Raw genomic sequence first — 17,638 nt, forward strand, 5'->3', positions numbered from 1 at the left:
ATACTGAAGACATTGATTAGCTTGTTCAGGTGTGTTTGATCAGGGTTGGAGCTGAACTCTGCAGGACAGCGGCACTCCAGGACCAATGTTCCCTCAAAATTGTTTGCTTGCTGAGCAAAAATGTTCTCTATTGGGCGGAAATTTTGCCAACCTGAAGAAAAACATTCTTTATATATAAAGAATACCAAAGTATACCAGAACTGTTACACCACACACAAAAAAAGTGTGTAACTTTTAACTTTAATGTGCTATTTATATTTATATTTAACTAAATGATGCACATTTTAGGTTACCTGATAAAAAAAATTTTTTACAGTGCTGTTACTTAAGAAATTCTATTTTGAAAATCATTTATAAAAAACTCACACAGAACAGTTACATTTTTTTATAGTTATATAATGTAATATAATATAGCTAATATGAAAATGTTTTACTGTTTATTAGTCTTATAATATAATATAATGTAATATTTTCAATAAATATTTTCCAAAAACTTGAACATGTGAATTCTTATATTAACATCTCCATGTAGTAGCCTAGAGTTTGCACACTACTACAGCTGTGTAACTGTGTAAATGTCTGAGTTTTGTTACCGTTCTGTGCCCATCATCCACTATTTCCACCACTTAATCAAGCCACTCTCCTTTGAAACATGATGTTTTATTTCACGTCACTGTGTTTGCGTTGACTCTCATGTTGAGCCATTTCATCTGCAACCATTAAAGTATTCGATTTCTACAGCGACTCATTTGGTGCACATCATTCTCTTTCTGTGTAACCTGTTAACTGCATTCACTGGTTCTAATAGCGGTTTGCCCCGAGAATTATTTTACATTTACTAGAATTAAACCTTTCCCCAACTCATTTTTGCTTCTGTCCTGTGCGCGACATATTATTTATTCTGCGCACTCGCGGCGTAAGAGGTGTGCGGCCGCACATGTGTACAGCTTAGAGGGAACATTGTCCAGGACCGACTTTGCCTATCCCTGTGTTAATAGAATGATAGAGTGAGGGATGACATGGAAGCAGTCCTGGAAGTTAGCATCAGCCTGGTTCCCTCGACATAAAGCCAATAGAATGTTTTCCTATTTTTTTTTTATTGGGGGAAAAAAAAAAACTCTGACAAACAGAAGTTTGCTTCTTACACATTAAGAGAATCTTTGCAAATAAACCGAACTAAATACAATCGGCAGAAGTAAAAAGCTAAACCTAGGCTACCTTGTGTTCGCAAACACAAGGAATTGTTTGTGGTTTTTCAGGAGCTCTTGGTACATGTATACATATATGACTTGAGAACAGAAATAATATTTAAATGAATAAGACTAAGGAAAACGTTAGAGATCAAAAAATAATATTGTGGCATACATCTGGAACAGAAGACTTATGTACAGATTTGTGCATTATGTGTTGTATATATACAACTGTATAAATAAAATACGTATATGTATTTACATAATTTCTAATTATTGCCTTTTTCGCAGGTACTGAGAAATCAATAATAAAAACCGGTGGTAATTGCTATGTTAGCTGTTTAAGCTGGAGATGGCATGGGGGGAAAAACTCTTTTTATGCCTAGATGTTCTTGTGCACAGAGATCTGTAGACCAAAGGACTCTACAGTGAAAGTACAATAATATTAAGAGCAGAGCAAAAAGGCAAAAATCAATAATAACAGGCAAAATAAAAGATAACATCAAAGAAATATAAAACAAAGTACAACTTCCAAAATTCAACAATCAAAAGCCATAGAGAACAAATATGTTTTCAAACGAGATTTAAAAATGTAAATTGAGGGTACAGATCTGATTCAGGTGGAAGGATTTTCTAACTAACTAAACCAAACCCTGAACCTATAGAAAGTAATTGTTACTTAATAGCATTTATTTGTGTAATTACTCTGTAATAGAGTGGGTGAACTATGACGTCACTTTGTAGGCGGATCGGCTGTTAGCATCGCACTGGTTCCCTCGACAAAAAGCCTATTGGATTTTTCCATAGGCTTTTAGATTATCGCAAAAAATAAGCTCTATGTTCAACCATAGTTCATGAAACTTACACGTTTTGTCCATCAAGATAATCTTCACAAAATAATATAACTTTTTATGAATTTTGAAGCCTAAATAAAAGCGGCAGAACTTAAAAGCTAAACTTAGGCTATAAACGAACTACGCCACCACGGTCGCTCGCCTTCAACGTCACCACCACCATGCTTCCCACAACTTTTTCAAACTTATTTTTAACGTGTTCAGTGAAAAGGATTTACTCTGTAAATGAATTTTAATCCACGCTACATTAACCTTTTCATATGAACTGGAATAAATACAAAACTAGAGCCAAACTAAAACTGAAATGAGACATTAATAGTAAATAGTATAGTGAATAAATGAAATAATCATAACTAAAGGACATATGCAAGCACGCATTTCTGTACATTTCAAAATAAGGTGCATTAAAAGTCAATAAATCCTTGATTAATATGAATATTTTAATTAAAAACGTGTCCACATACTATTCAATAAAATTCTAGTGCATTTAATCTATTAAATAACAGCAGAGTGAGCAAGTTTTTGGATGTGATAACTTATTTTAGTGAATAAAGTACCACATTTCAGCTTTGTTAGGGTGGGGACACAATTTAATTTTATCCTTGCTTCTAGAAAATCCTCATATGCTTTCTAACAGCTTCATGTGGCCGTAAACATTTAATTTTAACGTGGCTTAAAGCACTATGCATCGTTAAAGTTTTACTTTCACCGCGACTAAGCTGGTAAATGTGGTGTTTACATGGAATAATCATATGAGTTTACCTTATGGTACGAACCCAGAGTCTCTGCATCAGCGGGAAAGCGATAAAACGAGCATCTTCCATCCGAAGACTTGTTGCATTAAGGGGCAAAACAAAAAAACATTGTCGAACAACAATATAAAATGCGGGAAACTATTAATTGGTTATTCTACAATTAATTCTATTACAAATTATACTACGACTGGTAAATACTGTTGATAAACTGTTCGGCGTGATGACGTTTAATGTCTCCGATAGTTTATTTTACGGATTTAACCAAAATCCCATTCATAAAACCAATTGACTCTGGGACGATGGAACCGGAAGTGTTAAAATGCTAACTCGCTTCCGGGTTTTTGCCTAAAAAGTGACATCATAGTTCCACCACTCTATAAGGACGCATTATAATAAAGTGTGTCCCATGAGAAAAAAAAATTAACTTCTGTTAATTGGCTGTGTGGCTAAATTGAACCACTATAATCTGAAAATTGGCCAAATATCGACTGATAAAATGGCCTGTCACTAGAAATTATGCGACATGAATATAAAAAGTAGGCAAGCATACGCATGAGCCTGCTGTAATATCAATACTAATGTTCTACCTCATTTCATAAACAAAACTAATAAGAAAGTTATGCTTATTGACTGAACAATTGTCTTTTTGTACATTACAGTGTGATGTGGGCACCACGGGACAGAAGTCTATCTCCAGGGTCATTGATTATCTGGAACACCTCTAGTGGGTTTGAGGAGCTCCACACACAGACCTCAGCTCACTGCTGCCCAACCCGACTCACCTGGAAAACAACCCACCATCATCATCATCATCATCAACCAGTATCTTTCTCATTCAGACTGTAAAGAATGAAGTTTAAAGCACATCATCCACGGAACTCTATTAAAAGCAGCTGTTTTGATTGAGTTTGTCACAAGCTGTTCAACCGTTTCGTCTTAAAATGTTTTCATCACAACATAATTGTGTTCCTCTCATCACAGTTCTCCTTAATCTGCCGTCTATTGATCGGTCGCCTTGGAAGTTGGTTTTCATTGGCTGAAATGGAGAGAGTGGCTTTGATAAAACTTGTTAAAGGATGTCTCCCCCTCTGTTTGTTTTATTCCACTCTCAAGTCTGTAAATTTAAAAGCGCTCAACACTGACCTGAATGATTGGAGGGCGAATCCGTGCAGCATTCGAAATTCTGGTCCTCTTTGAAATGCTGCAAAGACATGCCCTCCTGGTTCAAATCCATTCTCTTCACTTCAGGATGTGCTCCTTTTGTGTTGCACAAATTTGTTTTTAATCGATAGTGCTATTAATTGGTTATTCTACAATTAATTCTATTACAAATTATACTACGACTGGTAAATACTGTTGATAAACTGTTCGGCGTGATGACGTTTAATGTCTCCGATAGTTTATTTTACGGATTTAACCAAAATCCCATTCATAAAACCAATTGACTCTGGGACGATGGAACCGGAAGTGTTAAAATGCTAACTCGCTTCCGGGTTTTTGCCTAAAAAGTGACATCATAGTTCCACCACTCTATAAGGACGCATTATAATAAAGTGTGTCCCATGAGAAAAAAAAATTAACTTCTGTTAATTGGCTGTGTGGCTAAATTGAACCACTATAATCTGAAAATTGGCCAAATATCGACTGATAAAATGGCCTGTCACTAGAAATTATGCGACATGAATATAAAAAGTAGGCAAGCATACGCATGAGCCTGCTGTAATATCAATACTAATGTTCTACCTCATTTCATAAACAAAACTAATAAGAAAGTTATGCTTATTGACTGAACAATTGTCTTTTTGTACATTACAGTGTGATGTGGGCACCACGGGACAGAAGTCTATCTCCAGGGTCATTGATTATCTGGAACACCTCTAGTGGGTTTGAGGAGCTCCACACACAGACCTCAGCTCACTGCTGCCCAACCCGACTCACCTGGAAAACAACCCACCATCATCATCATCATCATCAACCAGTATCTTTCTCATTCAGACTGTAAAGAATGAAGTTTAAAGCACATCATCCACGGAACTCTATTAAAAGCAGCTGTTTTGATTGAGTTTGTCACAAGCTGTTCAACCGTTTCGTCTTAAAATGTTTTCATCACAACATAATTGTGTTCCTCTCATCACAGTTCTCCTTAATCTGCCGTCTATTGATCGGTCGCCTTGGAAGTTGGTTTTCATTGGCTGAAATGGAGAGAGTGGCTTTGATAAAACTTGTTAAAGGATGTCTCCCCCTCTGTTTGTTTTATTCCACTCTCAAGTCTGTAAATTTAAAAGCGCTCAACACTGACCTGAATGATTGGAGGGCGAATCCGTGCAGCATTCGAAATTCTGGTCCTCTTTGAAATGCTGCAAAGACATGCCCTCCTGGTTCAAATCCATTCTCTTCACTTCAGGATGTGCTCCTTTTGTGTTGCACAAATTTGTTTTTAATCGATAGTGCTGTCAGAGATCGGCGAATGAATAAATTACATCACTTTCCATTTCGCTAGGGCAGGGAGGGGACAAAGCGTTTATAGAATGTTTTAGTAGTCGTGACTTATAACCATATTGTTCAAATGCCAGAACGTTAACTGTGAGGTTAGCAACCCTGATTTCCAAACCTTATATGGCTCGAAAGCAACAGTAGAGCTCATTGAATTGTGCATGAGAGAAATGATTGGGAATTTGAATGAATTCAGATGCGTTTTTGAAGCCAGGAAATCTCATCATTGGGTTTGGGTCGTGTCTACATGGTAACCCGAGTTTAGTGAAAATTCTCCCGCATACGCTGCTACTGAGGTTTGGTCAGAGCCGAAGTTGATGTGAGAATTAAAGATAAATGCAATAACCGTTTCGATGCACGCTGGTTGCCGTCTAGCCGTGACCATTGGTTGCTCAACTGTTAAAGTGAGCCATGCATCAAATTTTCATCCTGCGTTTCACTAGTTTGTGTCATAAACTACATGCTGGATTAGTCCTTTATTGTTTATGGTTGTTTTTTTTTTTTATACAAAATTGAATTTAGCACTTGACATCTCTCTCATAAAGCCAGTAGATTCCAATTTTGACCCAAACTGTTCTCATCTTCTCAAGGCTGTTTTCAAAAGTGCTCTATTTGTTTGCCTTCCAAAGCGATCGCCCTCAGCTTACTGCTTGAAGTCAGAGGCACAGCCGTTTTGCTGCTGCTCATGACTGAAATAGACTGAAATAGTTTCATGTACACAGTTTAATGAAAGCAAAGCTAGGGATCATTTTTTTCCCCTCACCGCTTAACTGTTTTGGTTTCACGGAACACTAGGAGTTGTGAGTATTTTCTGGGCTGTTCTGGGCACAGTCCTGCTGTGTGTCTCTGAGCGCCAAACATCACAACGGGATTGAATTCACACAGCGGGGAACTGAATGAAGCAACAGAACTGTAAATACTCATGTACATATTGGCTGTTGGACAACTAGATAGACTACTTTTCTGAATCCAATCGTTTTATTTTATAACGCATTTTTCTCAGTTGTGTTTTTTGAGGTAAGAGTTATCGAAATGCCTACTGCAGGAACATAAAATTTGTACCAATTTCAAAATAATGTCTTTGGTTACTTGTACATAATTTTAACGCAAATAAAATTGCTACTTTCAGTACTTTTTACTTGTCATTTTTGGCGTCCGATTGGCATATTATAATTAAGGCAAGTATCACTATGACTGTTGCTACTAAATCAACTTTCTGCTGATTTTTGACACTTTTCGACAATAAACTTTAGACATTCTATTAACTGTAAGTAACTTTTCCCACTACGTCAAAAGTAATTTAGAGTATTTATTGTATTAGTAGACCGTCTATTATCTGCTAATACTTTATGTTGATGGTTCTCAACGCACATTCTACTGACTATTTAGTAACTTTGCAAGTACCTGTCAACTTATTCTACTAAGCATAACCCAGTCTACTAATATGCTTAATTAGAGTTTGTTGATATACAGTTGCAAATTTACTTATAGTTAGTAGAATGTATAAAGCGGACTATAGTGTAACCCAAGTTTGTGAACTCAAGAGAAAAAGACAAGGTTTTTTTCTCTGAAAATATTTATTTGTATAGCATAAAAAGCTAAATATAACATTAATTCCAGAATATTTAGATCTTACTACAAAATGTCAAAAAATTAATTCAGAATTGTTTATAATAAAAACAAAACAAAATCAAGTTTAATACAAATAAAGGCTGAGAATGCAAAATCAGTGCCAATAAAAAAAATCGATGTCATTTTGCTCCATTGCTCCTCTCCATATAGTGAGAGTCCACTGAGAGTTCAGGTGTTTGGGGGTCACAGCAAGTGGGACGCACAACATTCCCAGCATATGATCTTATCCTACAGGTTGGAGTGGTTTTCTGCTCTGGTTTGTTCTCTTCCGTTGGCATTGAACCCTTCACGATGACCTGATCCTGCACGCCAGTCGCTAACATCGGGTAACTGAATTCCGGGTCGCAGTCTCTTTCCTCCAACAGCTCACTCAGAGTGCTGATGTAGATCTGCGCCATCTGAAGCGTCTCAGACTTGGACAGCTTCCTGTCACTCTCCAGATTAGGAATGACGCTCCTCAGGCGGTCGAAGGCCACGTTCAAACCCAGCATTCTCCTCCTCTCACGGGCGTTGGCGGCCAGTCTGCGGCGTCTCCGGGCTCGGGCGATGGCCCTCTGGTCTTCGTCGGGATAAGTGAGTCCACAGAGCCGGAGCTGGACGAGAGTGTACGGGTCACAGCTCACCCTACCCTGAGCCCTCTCCTCCCTCCAGCCCACTGCGGCTCCGGGACGTGGGTCCGAGCGGGCTCTGTCTGCCTCTCTCCAGATTAACTGTGGGTAAGAGCTGTCCGGACGGGGCATGCTGAACGCTTGAGGATGATCTGACACTCCAGAGAACAGAAGAGCAGTATTTATTTGAGGAGAGGCCACACGTAATGAGGGGTGGGTGGGTGTGAGGGTCGTGTGCGCTGAGAAATGAATAGAAACGAGTCTCTTTGATAATGACCACAGGGAGTCTATTAACCCAGTTCATCAAAAGTGGATTAGATGCGTGTGAGTGATCACTGACAGGCCTCCTGACACTCGGAGGTAAACATAGATCACTGCTGTCTTTCTGCCACTGCTTAACAGCTACACAAATATCAATAAATATGTTTATTATGCACTACGCACCTCATTTTATGGATATTTTCCACTTTTCAGAATAGTAGTACAACCTTCAAAAGTATGAAATAACACACATGACATTTGTTGACTGCTTTTCTTTCACTGTTCAGTCCAGCTCATCCATAAAATGTTTGGGTTTATGAGAATTTATAGTTAATGTAGTAAACTAAAGCTTTTACCTTCTGAGGTTTTTAAGCTCATGAGAAGCAAATTCAAGCGTGTCCAAACTGGTAATATCAGTATAAGTATGTATATACAGTGCGTACCCACTGTATATACATACAAAGTATTCAGACCCCCTTACATTTTTCACTCTTTGTTATATTGCAGCCATTTGCTAAAATCATTTAAGTTAATTTTTTTTCCTCAATGTACACACAGCACCCCATATTGACAGAAAAACACAGAATTGTTGACATTTTTGCAGATTTATTAAAAAAGAAAAACTGAAATATCACATGGTCCTAAGTATTCAGACCCTTTGCTCAGTATTTAGTAGAAGCACCCTTTTGATCGAATACAGCCATGAGTCTTTTTGGGAAAGAGGCAACAAGTTTTTCGAAATATAATACAATGCTGCCATTCTGCCACTACTTAAAAGCTACAAAAATATCAATATATAAAATGAATGTACTATATTTGATTTATTTAGTCATTTAGCAGACGCTTTTATGCAAAGCGACTTACAAATGAACTTTATAAATAGTACTTATACACATTTAAAAAATAAAGAAATTAAATACAAATGACAAATGCATACAACAAGATTTCAAAACTTAACATTTAAATGAAAAAATAAAAATAAAGCTAAAAACAATTCAAAATATAAAGGTATGAGTATAATAATGATTCTAACATAACACTAAGCCAAACACCAAAAATAAAAACTACATGTGTGTATGGTTGTATACAGATTGTATACAATTGGTTGTATACAGGTTATATATATATATACACACACACACACATACAGTATCTCACAGAAGTGAGTACACGCCTCACATTTTTGTAAATATTTTATTATATCTTTTCATGTGACAACACTGAAGATATGACACTTTTCTTCAATGTACAGTAGTGAGTGTACAGCTTGTATAAGAGAGTAAATTTGCTGTCTCCTCAAAATAACTCAACACACAGCCATTGATGTCTAAACCGCTGGCCACAAAAGTGAGTACACCCCTAAGTGAAAATGTCCAAATTGGGCCCAATTAGCCCACGGTGTCATGTGACTCATTAGTGTTACAAGGTCTCAGGTGTGAATGGGGAGCAAGTGTGTTAAATTTGGTGTTATCGCTCTCACTCTCTCATACTGGTCACTGGAAGTTCAACATGGCACCTTATGGCAAAGAACTCTGAGGATCTGAAAAAAAGAATTGTTGCGCTACATAAAGATGGCGTAGGCTATAAGAAGTTTGCCAAGACCCTGAAACTGAGCTGCAGCACGGTGGACAGGTTCCACTCAGAACAGGCCTCGCCATGGTCGACCAAAGAAGTTGAGTGCACGTGCTCAGCGTCATATCCAGAGGTTGTGTTTGGGAAATAGACGTATGAGTGCTGCCAGCATTGCTGCAGAGGTTGAAGGGGTGGGGGGTCAGCCTGTCAGTGCTCAGACCATACGCCGCACACTGCATCAAATTGGTCTGCATGGCTGTTGTCCCAGAAGGAAGCCTCTTCTAAAGATGATGCACAAGAAATCCCGCAAACAGTTTGCTGAAGACAAGCAGACTAAGGACATGGATTACTGGAACCATGTCCTGTGGTCTGATGAGACCAAGATAAATTTATTTGGTTCAGATGGTGTCAAGCGTGTGTGGCGGCAACCAGGTGAGTAGTACAAAGACAAGTGTGTCTCGCCTACAGTCAAACATGGTGGTGGGAGTGTCATGGTCTGGGGCTGCATGAGTGCTGCCGGCACTGGGGAGCTACATTTCATTGAGGGAACCATGAATGCCAACATGTACTGTGACATACTGAAGCAGAGCATGATCCCCTCCCTTCGGAGACCGGGCCGCAGGGCAGTATCCAACATGATAACGACCCCAAACACACCTCAAAGACGACCAATGCCTTGCTAAAGAAGCTGAGGGGTAAAGGTGATGGGTTGGCCAAGCATGTCTCCAGACCTAAACCCTATTGAGCATCTCATGGTCTCTAACATCCACCAGCTCCGTGATGTCGTCATGGAGGAGTGGAAGAGAACTCCAGTGGCGACCTGTGAAGCTCTGGTGAACTCCATGCCCAAGAGGGTTAAGGCAGTGCTGGAAAATAATGGTGGCCACACAAAATATTGGCACTTTGGGCCCAATTTGGACATTTTCACTTAGGGGTGTACTCACTTTTGTGGCCAGAGGTTTAGACATTAATGGCTGTGTGTTGAGGTATTTTGAGGGGACAGCAAATTTACACTGTTATACAAGCTGTACACTCACTACTGTACATTGAAGAAATGACACTTTGCTACAGTGTTGTCACACATGAAAAGATATTAGTTATGGTTAATTATTCATATTTCCTGTCATGAGCTGATTCGTTACAGGGGTGTACTCACTTCTGTGGGATACTGTATTTACATACACATTTATAAATTCAATATATACATTATTTAATTTCCATTTAGTTTGTTGAAGTATTAAAATGACTCAAATTAAATGAAACTAAAACTTAATAAAAGACCTATACAGACATAATAAATTCAGACATAATTTAACTAAAATTAAAATAAATAACAAATACAAATAATACAAGTCAAACGACAGTAGTTTATCAGTAATCCTAAAATAATAACGCTGCCAAACTTACATGCTAAAAAACAACAACTTACTTACACATAGTAAGAAATGGTTATTAAAATTGAAACAGAAGTGAAACAAGTAGTAGGAAAGAGGAGAAATAAAAAGCGATACTTATCCTTTGCCGGTGTCCCTGCCTGGTGGAGTCGCACGGTAGAGTCGATGGTCTTTACACTCTTCTGTCTTCATACGAGGAGGCCGTCACGTGACCGCTGCCATGGTAAACTAAGCTTTTTTTATACCAGTCTAACAAAATACTAAATTAATTCCGCTGGACACACTTTCCTTATTTTTTTTCACAACAAATGGCCAAGCAAGCGCAGACACTGACATGATACGCGAAACAGAACGAGATCAAACGCGATATCAGCACGTCTCCACACAGTAAACAAAACAAGCGTTTCCTAGCAATGACAACTGCACTAAACACTAATGAGACAAGTAAATACACTTACCAGCTCCTTTTAACTTACGCTGATAAAGACTGCTTCTCTCAAAGACTATTTCTTTACACTGTTTTCTGCTTCTTCTGTCTTCATACGAGGAGGCCGTCACGTGACCGCTGCCATGGTAAACTAAGCTTTTTTTATACCAGTCTAACAAAATACTAAATTAATTCCGCTGGACACACTTTCCTTATTTTTTTTCACAACAAATGGCCAAGCAAGCGCAGACACTGACATGATACGCGAAACAGAACGAGATCAAACGCGATATCAGCACGTCTCCACACAGTAAACAAAACAAGCGTTTCCTAGCAATGACAACTGCACTAAACACTAATGAGACAAGTAAATACACTTACCAGCTGCTTTTAACTTACGCTGATAAAGACTGCTTCTCTCAAAGACTTTCTTTACACTGTTTTCTGCTGGCGCTTGAACACACTTTCCTTATTTTTTTTCAACAACAAATGGCCAAGCAAGTGCAGACACTGACAAGATACACGATATAGAACGAGACCAAACGCGATATTATATATATATTTTAGATCATTATTGTTTTTAATATTTGATTTTATGGTACTAAAGTATATTTATGGAATAGTTATGATCCATTTATCACCTATTAACCACTTTCTGAGCATAGACCTGAAAATATCATCATAAATCTTGAATGCTTTGGAGCAGACTTTATTTTTTTATATCTGACACTTGGCAGATATTAGCTGAAGTGAAAAATGTTATAGAATTTAAGTTTATTATTATGAAAAATGCACAAAATGCTAATTTTTTACATTTTGTATGTAATACATTTTCCAGGATGTGTTTTACTGTAAAACTCTATCAAAGCCATGAATCTAAACAAGCTGTGTTCCAAATTTAAGGGTTGATATCTGAGGTTGAAAAAAAAAAAGTAAGATTTTGTTTGGGCACAGAACCAATCATTTCCACTAGATGAAATTCACTACCCATTAATTTCCAATATGGTATTTTTGACAGTGAACAGTACTAGTGTGACAATTTTTTTCAGGACCATTTATAACCTTTTCAAATTATGTCCATTTTTTTTTTTAATAAATTTTCACGTATACAATTTGTCAAAACTTTTACCAAGTTTCGTACCATTCCATTGACATAAAAAAATTATAAATAACCAAAACGTAAAAACAGCACCAGAAGGTGTATATGTAAAATTCATGGTTTTGTAATCTGAAAAGTGAAAGTTAGATTTTTTTTTTATTATTATTTGCCACTTGCTTAAATATTTGTTATGTAATTCAATAACATTCAATCATTTTATAAACAATTACAAGAGCAATGATACTAACAACATGCATTAATAATCAGCTCCAAACTAATTGTTTAATTGTATTACTCATTACTTTAGCTGCATGGTTCACAATAAATAAACTTGGTTATTGTTTATAATGACTCTTGCAATAATGCATGTGCGATAGCGGTTTAATTTAAAGCCTTTTACTCAGTCTGTTCATATAATTTGCTCATTGTATATGAAATAATTCTCAGGCAATAAAGTGCAGTTCATAAAGGTCTAATTGACAGGCGACATCCGCAGCACTCAGTCTAATCCAATTATGCGCAGAACACACACCGCCAGTGCAGAAGCCCCCCACACACACTCCACGTACTGCAGTATTCAAGAGCAACAAAAGAAGATTCAGTTCGCTCATGGAGAGGGTTATTCATTCCCTTGCCGTGTTGTGGCTGGGTAGGTCTTGGCACACTTCACATATTAAAGCTAATGAAGCGCCTCATTGAGGCGAGGACGTGGGCTGAGATCAAACCAGCGTGGGGTGGGTGCATTCAGGGAAACCCCACGTAGAGGGTAAATTGGGGTGGATTCACGCCTGTCAGAGTGAAACCGGCCCGAATGAAACCAAATTTTCTTTGGGGGGATTAGTGACACAGGATGAATCGACGGTAGCAGCTTCTTTTCACATGGTGCCAATGAAGCCACATTTTGCAGGGTGCACGAGCCAAAACCCTGAGCTGCCCATATTGCTGCAAAGTGACACTTGTCACAATTCATTAAGTATTAGCATACACCCTGACATGCACTGGATATTTATGCCAAAAATATCCTGTCATGCAGTTTTTGTTTTAGTGCAGTGCAAAAGAATAAATGTTGTCCTGCTGGCAAACAGTTTGGATCAACAAGGCTGTGTAAAGTAGAAAAGGTAAGGTAACTGAACTATTTAATAAAGGTTTGCATGCTATGGCATGTGCCTGTTCTTTTTTTTTGCCAAACATTGTTCATGATGTTCATGATGTAAGTTCAGGAGAAACTTGTTCATCTAATCCAGTTGAGAGCCTGATCTCAATATAGGAACAAACCTTCAATCATGGACAGCACAACAAATCTATTTACCTATCAAGCAAACTTTTGAATGTACAGCTATGCAGAGGGATATGGAAGCTTGTTTCCACAATGGGGGGAAAAAATTAAACAAAGAGGCAATTGCAACTTTTTATCTCACAATTAAACAACTCTGAGAAAAGAATTGCGAGACATTAATTTGCAATTACAAGATATACACATGTCATTCTGCCACTTATCGGAGAACGTGCTAAAAGCTGTAATAAAAAAAATGGTGATATCTATGGACTTTTAAGATAATCAGTTAAACTAGCTCGCTGTTTTTATTGTTGACGTTTCATTCAATTTTTTTAATATAAATGTTAGTGAAAAGAATAAAAATAATTTTTTTTTTAGATATCATTCCGCATATGTGATGGACATTGGTTATGATAATCTTTGGTATCTAATTTGAAGGCATCTTGAGTAAAACTGCTTCATATTTAATGAAGCATATGCAAAACGCTTGAACCGGAAGCAGTGAGACCAGGTTAACAGAATACGGAAGTCTGTCGCGCATAACCCCTATTTCCTTTAACTATAGAATGAAGCCAAAATAGTTTTTTGTATGTGGAGCCGTGGTATCAAACCCCAAAATACATGCAGTTTTTATGGCATTAAATAAACTAATACCAAATTTAGTCGAAAAATAAACAACTGAACACACACGATAAGAACTATCTAAAATGACAGACAAGTGTAATTACATTTTTAGTTTGTCTCACATCCCATCCCTTTACATGGAGAGGGTGGGGTTTATGTACAATACTGCAGTCAGCCACCAGGGGTGAGGAACATGTGGGATTAAAATATTTTGGCTTCACTTTTTAAGGACGTTTGTGGTACACTTGTACCAGACCGTCATTCTGTGTATTAGTGGGGAGGATTTTTTATTTTTCTGCAGGATATATTGTTTCACCAGTAGGTGACTGTGTTTGAGTCACTGAATCATCTACTCAACAGATTTGTTCAAAAACATTCATTCATCTAGGAATGAAACACCACTGCTACTGTGTGTGTTGCCTTGCATAAACATATCGAAATATAAATGAAACTATCACAGCTATGTAGTCAATTGGTTGCTAGGAAAAACAGTATACAGCAGGGGTCTTCAGCTTTTTTTCAGGGCAAGGACCCCTTACGCAATAGAGACATGGATCAGGGACCCCCTGATACAAATTCTCAAGCAGAGCTGCATATAGTCAAAACAAGTCAGTCAAGTCGCCTTTATATAGCACTTTATACAATACTGATTGTGTTAAAGCTTTACAGTGTCAATAGGAAAATAGTTTTTCAATAATGCAAGAGAACAATGAGTGATTTTTTCCCCCAGCTAAAGTCAGCCGAAAAAAAAGTAAAGAGAGTAGATCAGAACTATGCACTTTATTGTTGTTGCACATGCATCACTGCCTGTATATTAATTTGTCAAAATTGAGATTATGCATCATGTTGAGATAAAAACAATTCTTTAGTTGTTTGCGGTTGTTGTAAATTATTTTAATAGATTTGCTGAGTCATACTTGTTAATTGTACTAGTTAAGTGGACATTTGCATTCACCTGAACTTTAGCTACAACTTTATTAAAAATGCACATTTTAATTTTACTGTCAGATGAACAAATTAACACTTACTTGAACTTTAGCTTCAAGTTTACGTTTACTGTTAAATTTTACTGTGATATGGACAATTAAGAATCTAATCACTAAGTATCTAGTGAGGGTTTTCTAATAAAGTGCAGATGTAATGTATAGGCAATGACTCCACCATGACAAGAATAGTAATGTACTGTGAGACATTTAAGATTATTAGCAAGGCATTACTTTTACAAATAACTGGAATTAAATTTTAAAAAATATATATTATTACAAATATTTTTTTCTAGTAATCTATTAGTCTGCAGACTGAGTTCATGAATGGCCTCCATGGCCGTGGCAGGACAGACAGCGAGTTTATGAGTGGGCACCACCACCTTGGGAGGTTCTGCAGCGGAAGCCGCCACCTTTGGAGGTTCTGCAACGGATGCCGCCACCTCTGGAGCAGATTTATGGACAGAAGAGGCCTCTGGAGCTGATTCGTGAACAGGAAAGGCCTCTGGAGCTGATTCGTGGACAGGAGAGGCCTCTGGAGGGCAATGTGCAGCCCAAACACTGGCGGCCATGATGGGACGAGGCTCTGGAATGGTGGCCATGTTGTGACAAGACTCTGGACGATCAGCTGCGATGTGACGAGACTCTGGAAGATAAGCCGAGACGTGATGCGACTCTAGAAAGGCGGCCATGTTGTGAAGAGTCTCTTGAGTGGCCGGCATGATGTGAGCAGGCTCTGGAGTAGCTGGCTTGATGTTAGCAGGCCCTGGCTTGGCAGACGTGACGGGAGCAGACTCCGGCTTGACCGACGTGACGGGAGCAGACTCCGGCTTGACCGACGTGACGGGAGCAGACTCCGGCTTGACCGAAGTGACGGGAGCAGACTCTGGCTTGACCGACGTGACGGGAGCAAACTCTGGCTTGACCGACGTGACGGGAGCAGACTCTGGCTTGACCGACGTGATGAGGATTCAACAGTATGTGAGGGGCGTAACATTTCCGTCTCACACTTGAGGTATTTGGCCAATCACAACGCATTGAATAGCTGGCCAATCACAGCACACCTCGCTTTTTCAGACCGATGAGCTTTGTAAAAATCGACGCGTTTCAAAAAGGCGGGGCATAGAGGAGAAACAATAATGTACAGTATGTGGAAAATAATGTGTTTTTTTTACTTTAAACCGCATAAACACATATGCATTATCTAACTCTGGTGTAATTTGAACGGGAGCGGGCAGTCTAACAATATCCCATTCCCGGCGTCCATTCAGAACAGCATATCTGTGCTTTCTTCTTATTGACCACTGGTACAGCCTGCACTCGGACTATATGCACGCGCTGCACGCATGCTTTCTGCGTCACGTGTTTTATTTGCCGGGTCTGTGCACAGCATGTGCATAACGATGCTCAGAGCAGGCAGTACCGGTGGTAAATATACGGTCCTCAGACAGAACAGGGAGGTTGTCGATGAGTGACAGAGCAGAATAAGGATGGAGTAAAGTGTGGATGTGCTGTCCTTGAAGGACGTTCAACTCGGTTTTGTTTATATTTTGCTTAGCCTATCATTTTAAATGACAGATGTCGTATTTATTTATTTTTCTCTGTGAAACTTTTCCTACCGTGTTAACAGAAAAATGTCAAACGAATTTAGTATTTTGACTAGACGAATAAAAATAGCTAATAGGCTATTTTTATACAACCTACATTTTAAATTTGTTTCTCTCTGCAACACTTTTTCTGATTGTGCTGTAAATGTTAAACGAATTGTATCCTGACAAGACGAATACAAATAAGAAATACGTTTTTTATTTTCTCTGACACTTTTTTTTCCTACTGGGTTGCGTAAAATATTAAACTAATGTTAATATTAAACTAACTTAAGATAATTCATATAAATTCAAGTCAAAGTCAATAAATTCAAGACTCTTGACAAGACGAGTAAAATAACATAGAATTTTGTGCAGACTACACTTTTATTTGTTAGCCTATCTCTCTTTCAGTAGTGGAAATTTAAATGTGAGATTCTGGAAACGAGATCTAAATTTAGCGGGAACGGTGGGGTGGGGAAGAACATTATTCTAACCGGACAGCGGGTGAACAGAATGAATATATAGCGGGAGTGCAGAATATATAGGCTTAGATCTCTACTACAATTCTGCATGCGAAGATCATATTTTGAGCGCACAAAAGTGCATTTTGCACACGCGCAATCTGAGTTTTGTGGAGAAAACGTTCGTTTCGCAAAGAAAAAGGTATTTCGAGCGCACGAAAATCAATTTTGCATTTAAAATACGTTTTTGGATGTGTGCAGACCTTCTCATTTGCGCGTGCAGTGTTTCACTAGCTTGCTTACCTGATGCCTGCTCTCAGTGCTTGCTAAATGCCAACGGCTCGCTTGCTCAACACAACCCAGCGTTACAATATGCCATAATTCCAGCCAATCAGAGACGAGGCTGCTAAATTTTGATTT

At 38.3% G+C, this 17,638-nt stretch overlaps 1 protein-coding gene across 1 annotated transcript; it reads right to left on the reverse strand.

The window, feature by feature from the left end:
- Positions 1-7,043: 7,043 nt before the first annotated feature.
- LOC107571691 (protein atonal homolog 1-like) lies at positions 7,044-7,664 on the reverse strand. The gene has a single exon (XM_016258023.1). The coding sequence runs from the start codon at positions 7,662-7,664 to the stop codon at positions 7,044-7,046; it is 621 nt and encodes a 206-aa protein (XP_016113509.1).
- Between the last annotated feature and the right edge of the window lie 9,974 nt (positions 7,665-17,638).

Source organism: Sinocyclocheilus grahami, unplaced genomic scaffold (genome assembly GCF_001515645.1).
Source record: "Sinocyclocheilus grahami isolate Dianchi unplaced genomic scaffold, SAMN03320097.WGS_v1.1 scaffold1635.1, whole genome shotgun sequence".
NCBI lineage: Eukaryota > Metazoa > Chordata > Actinopteri > Cypriniformes > Cyprinidae > Sinocyclocheilus > Sinocyclocheilus grahami.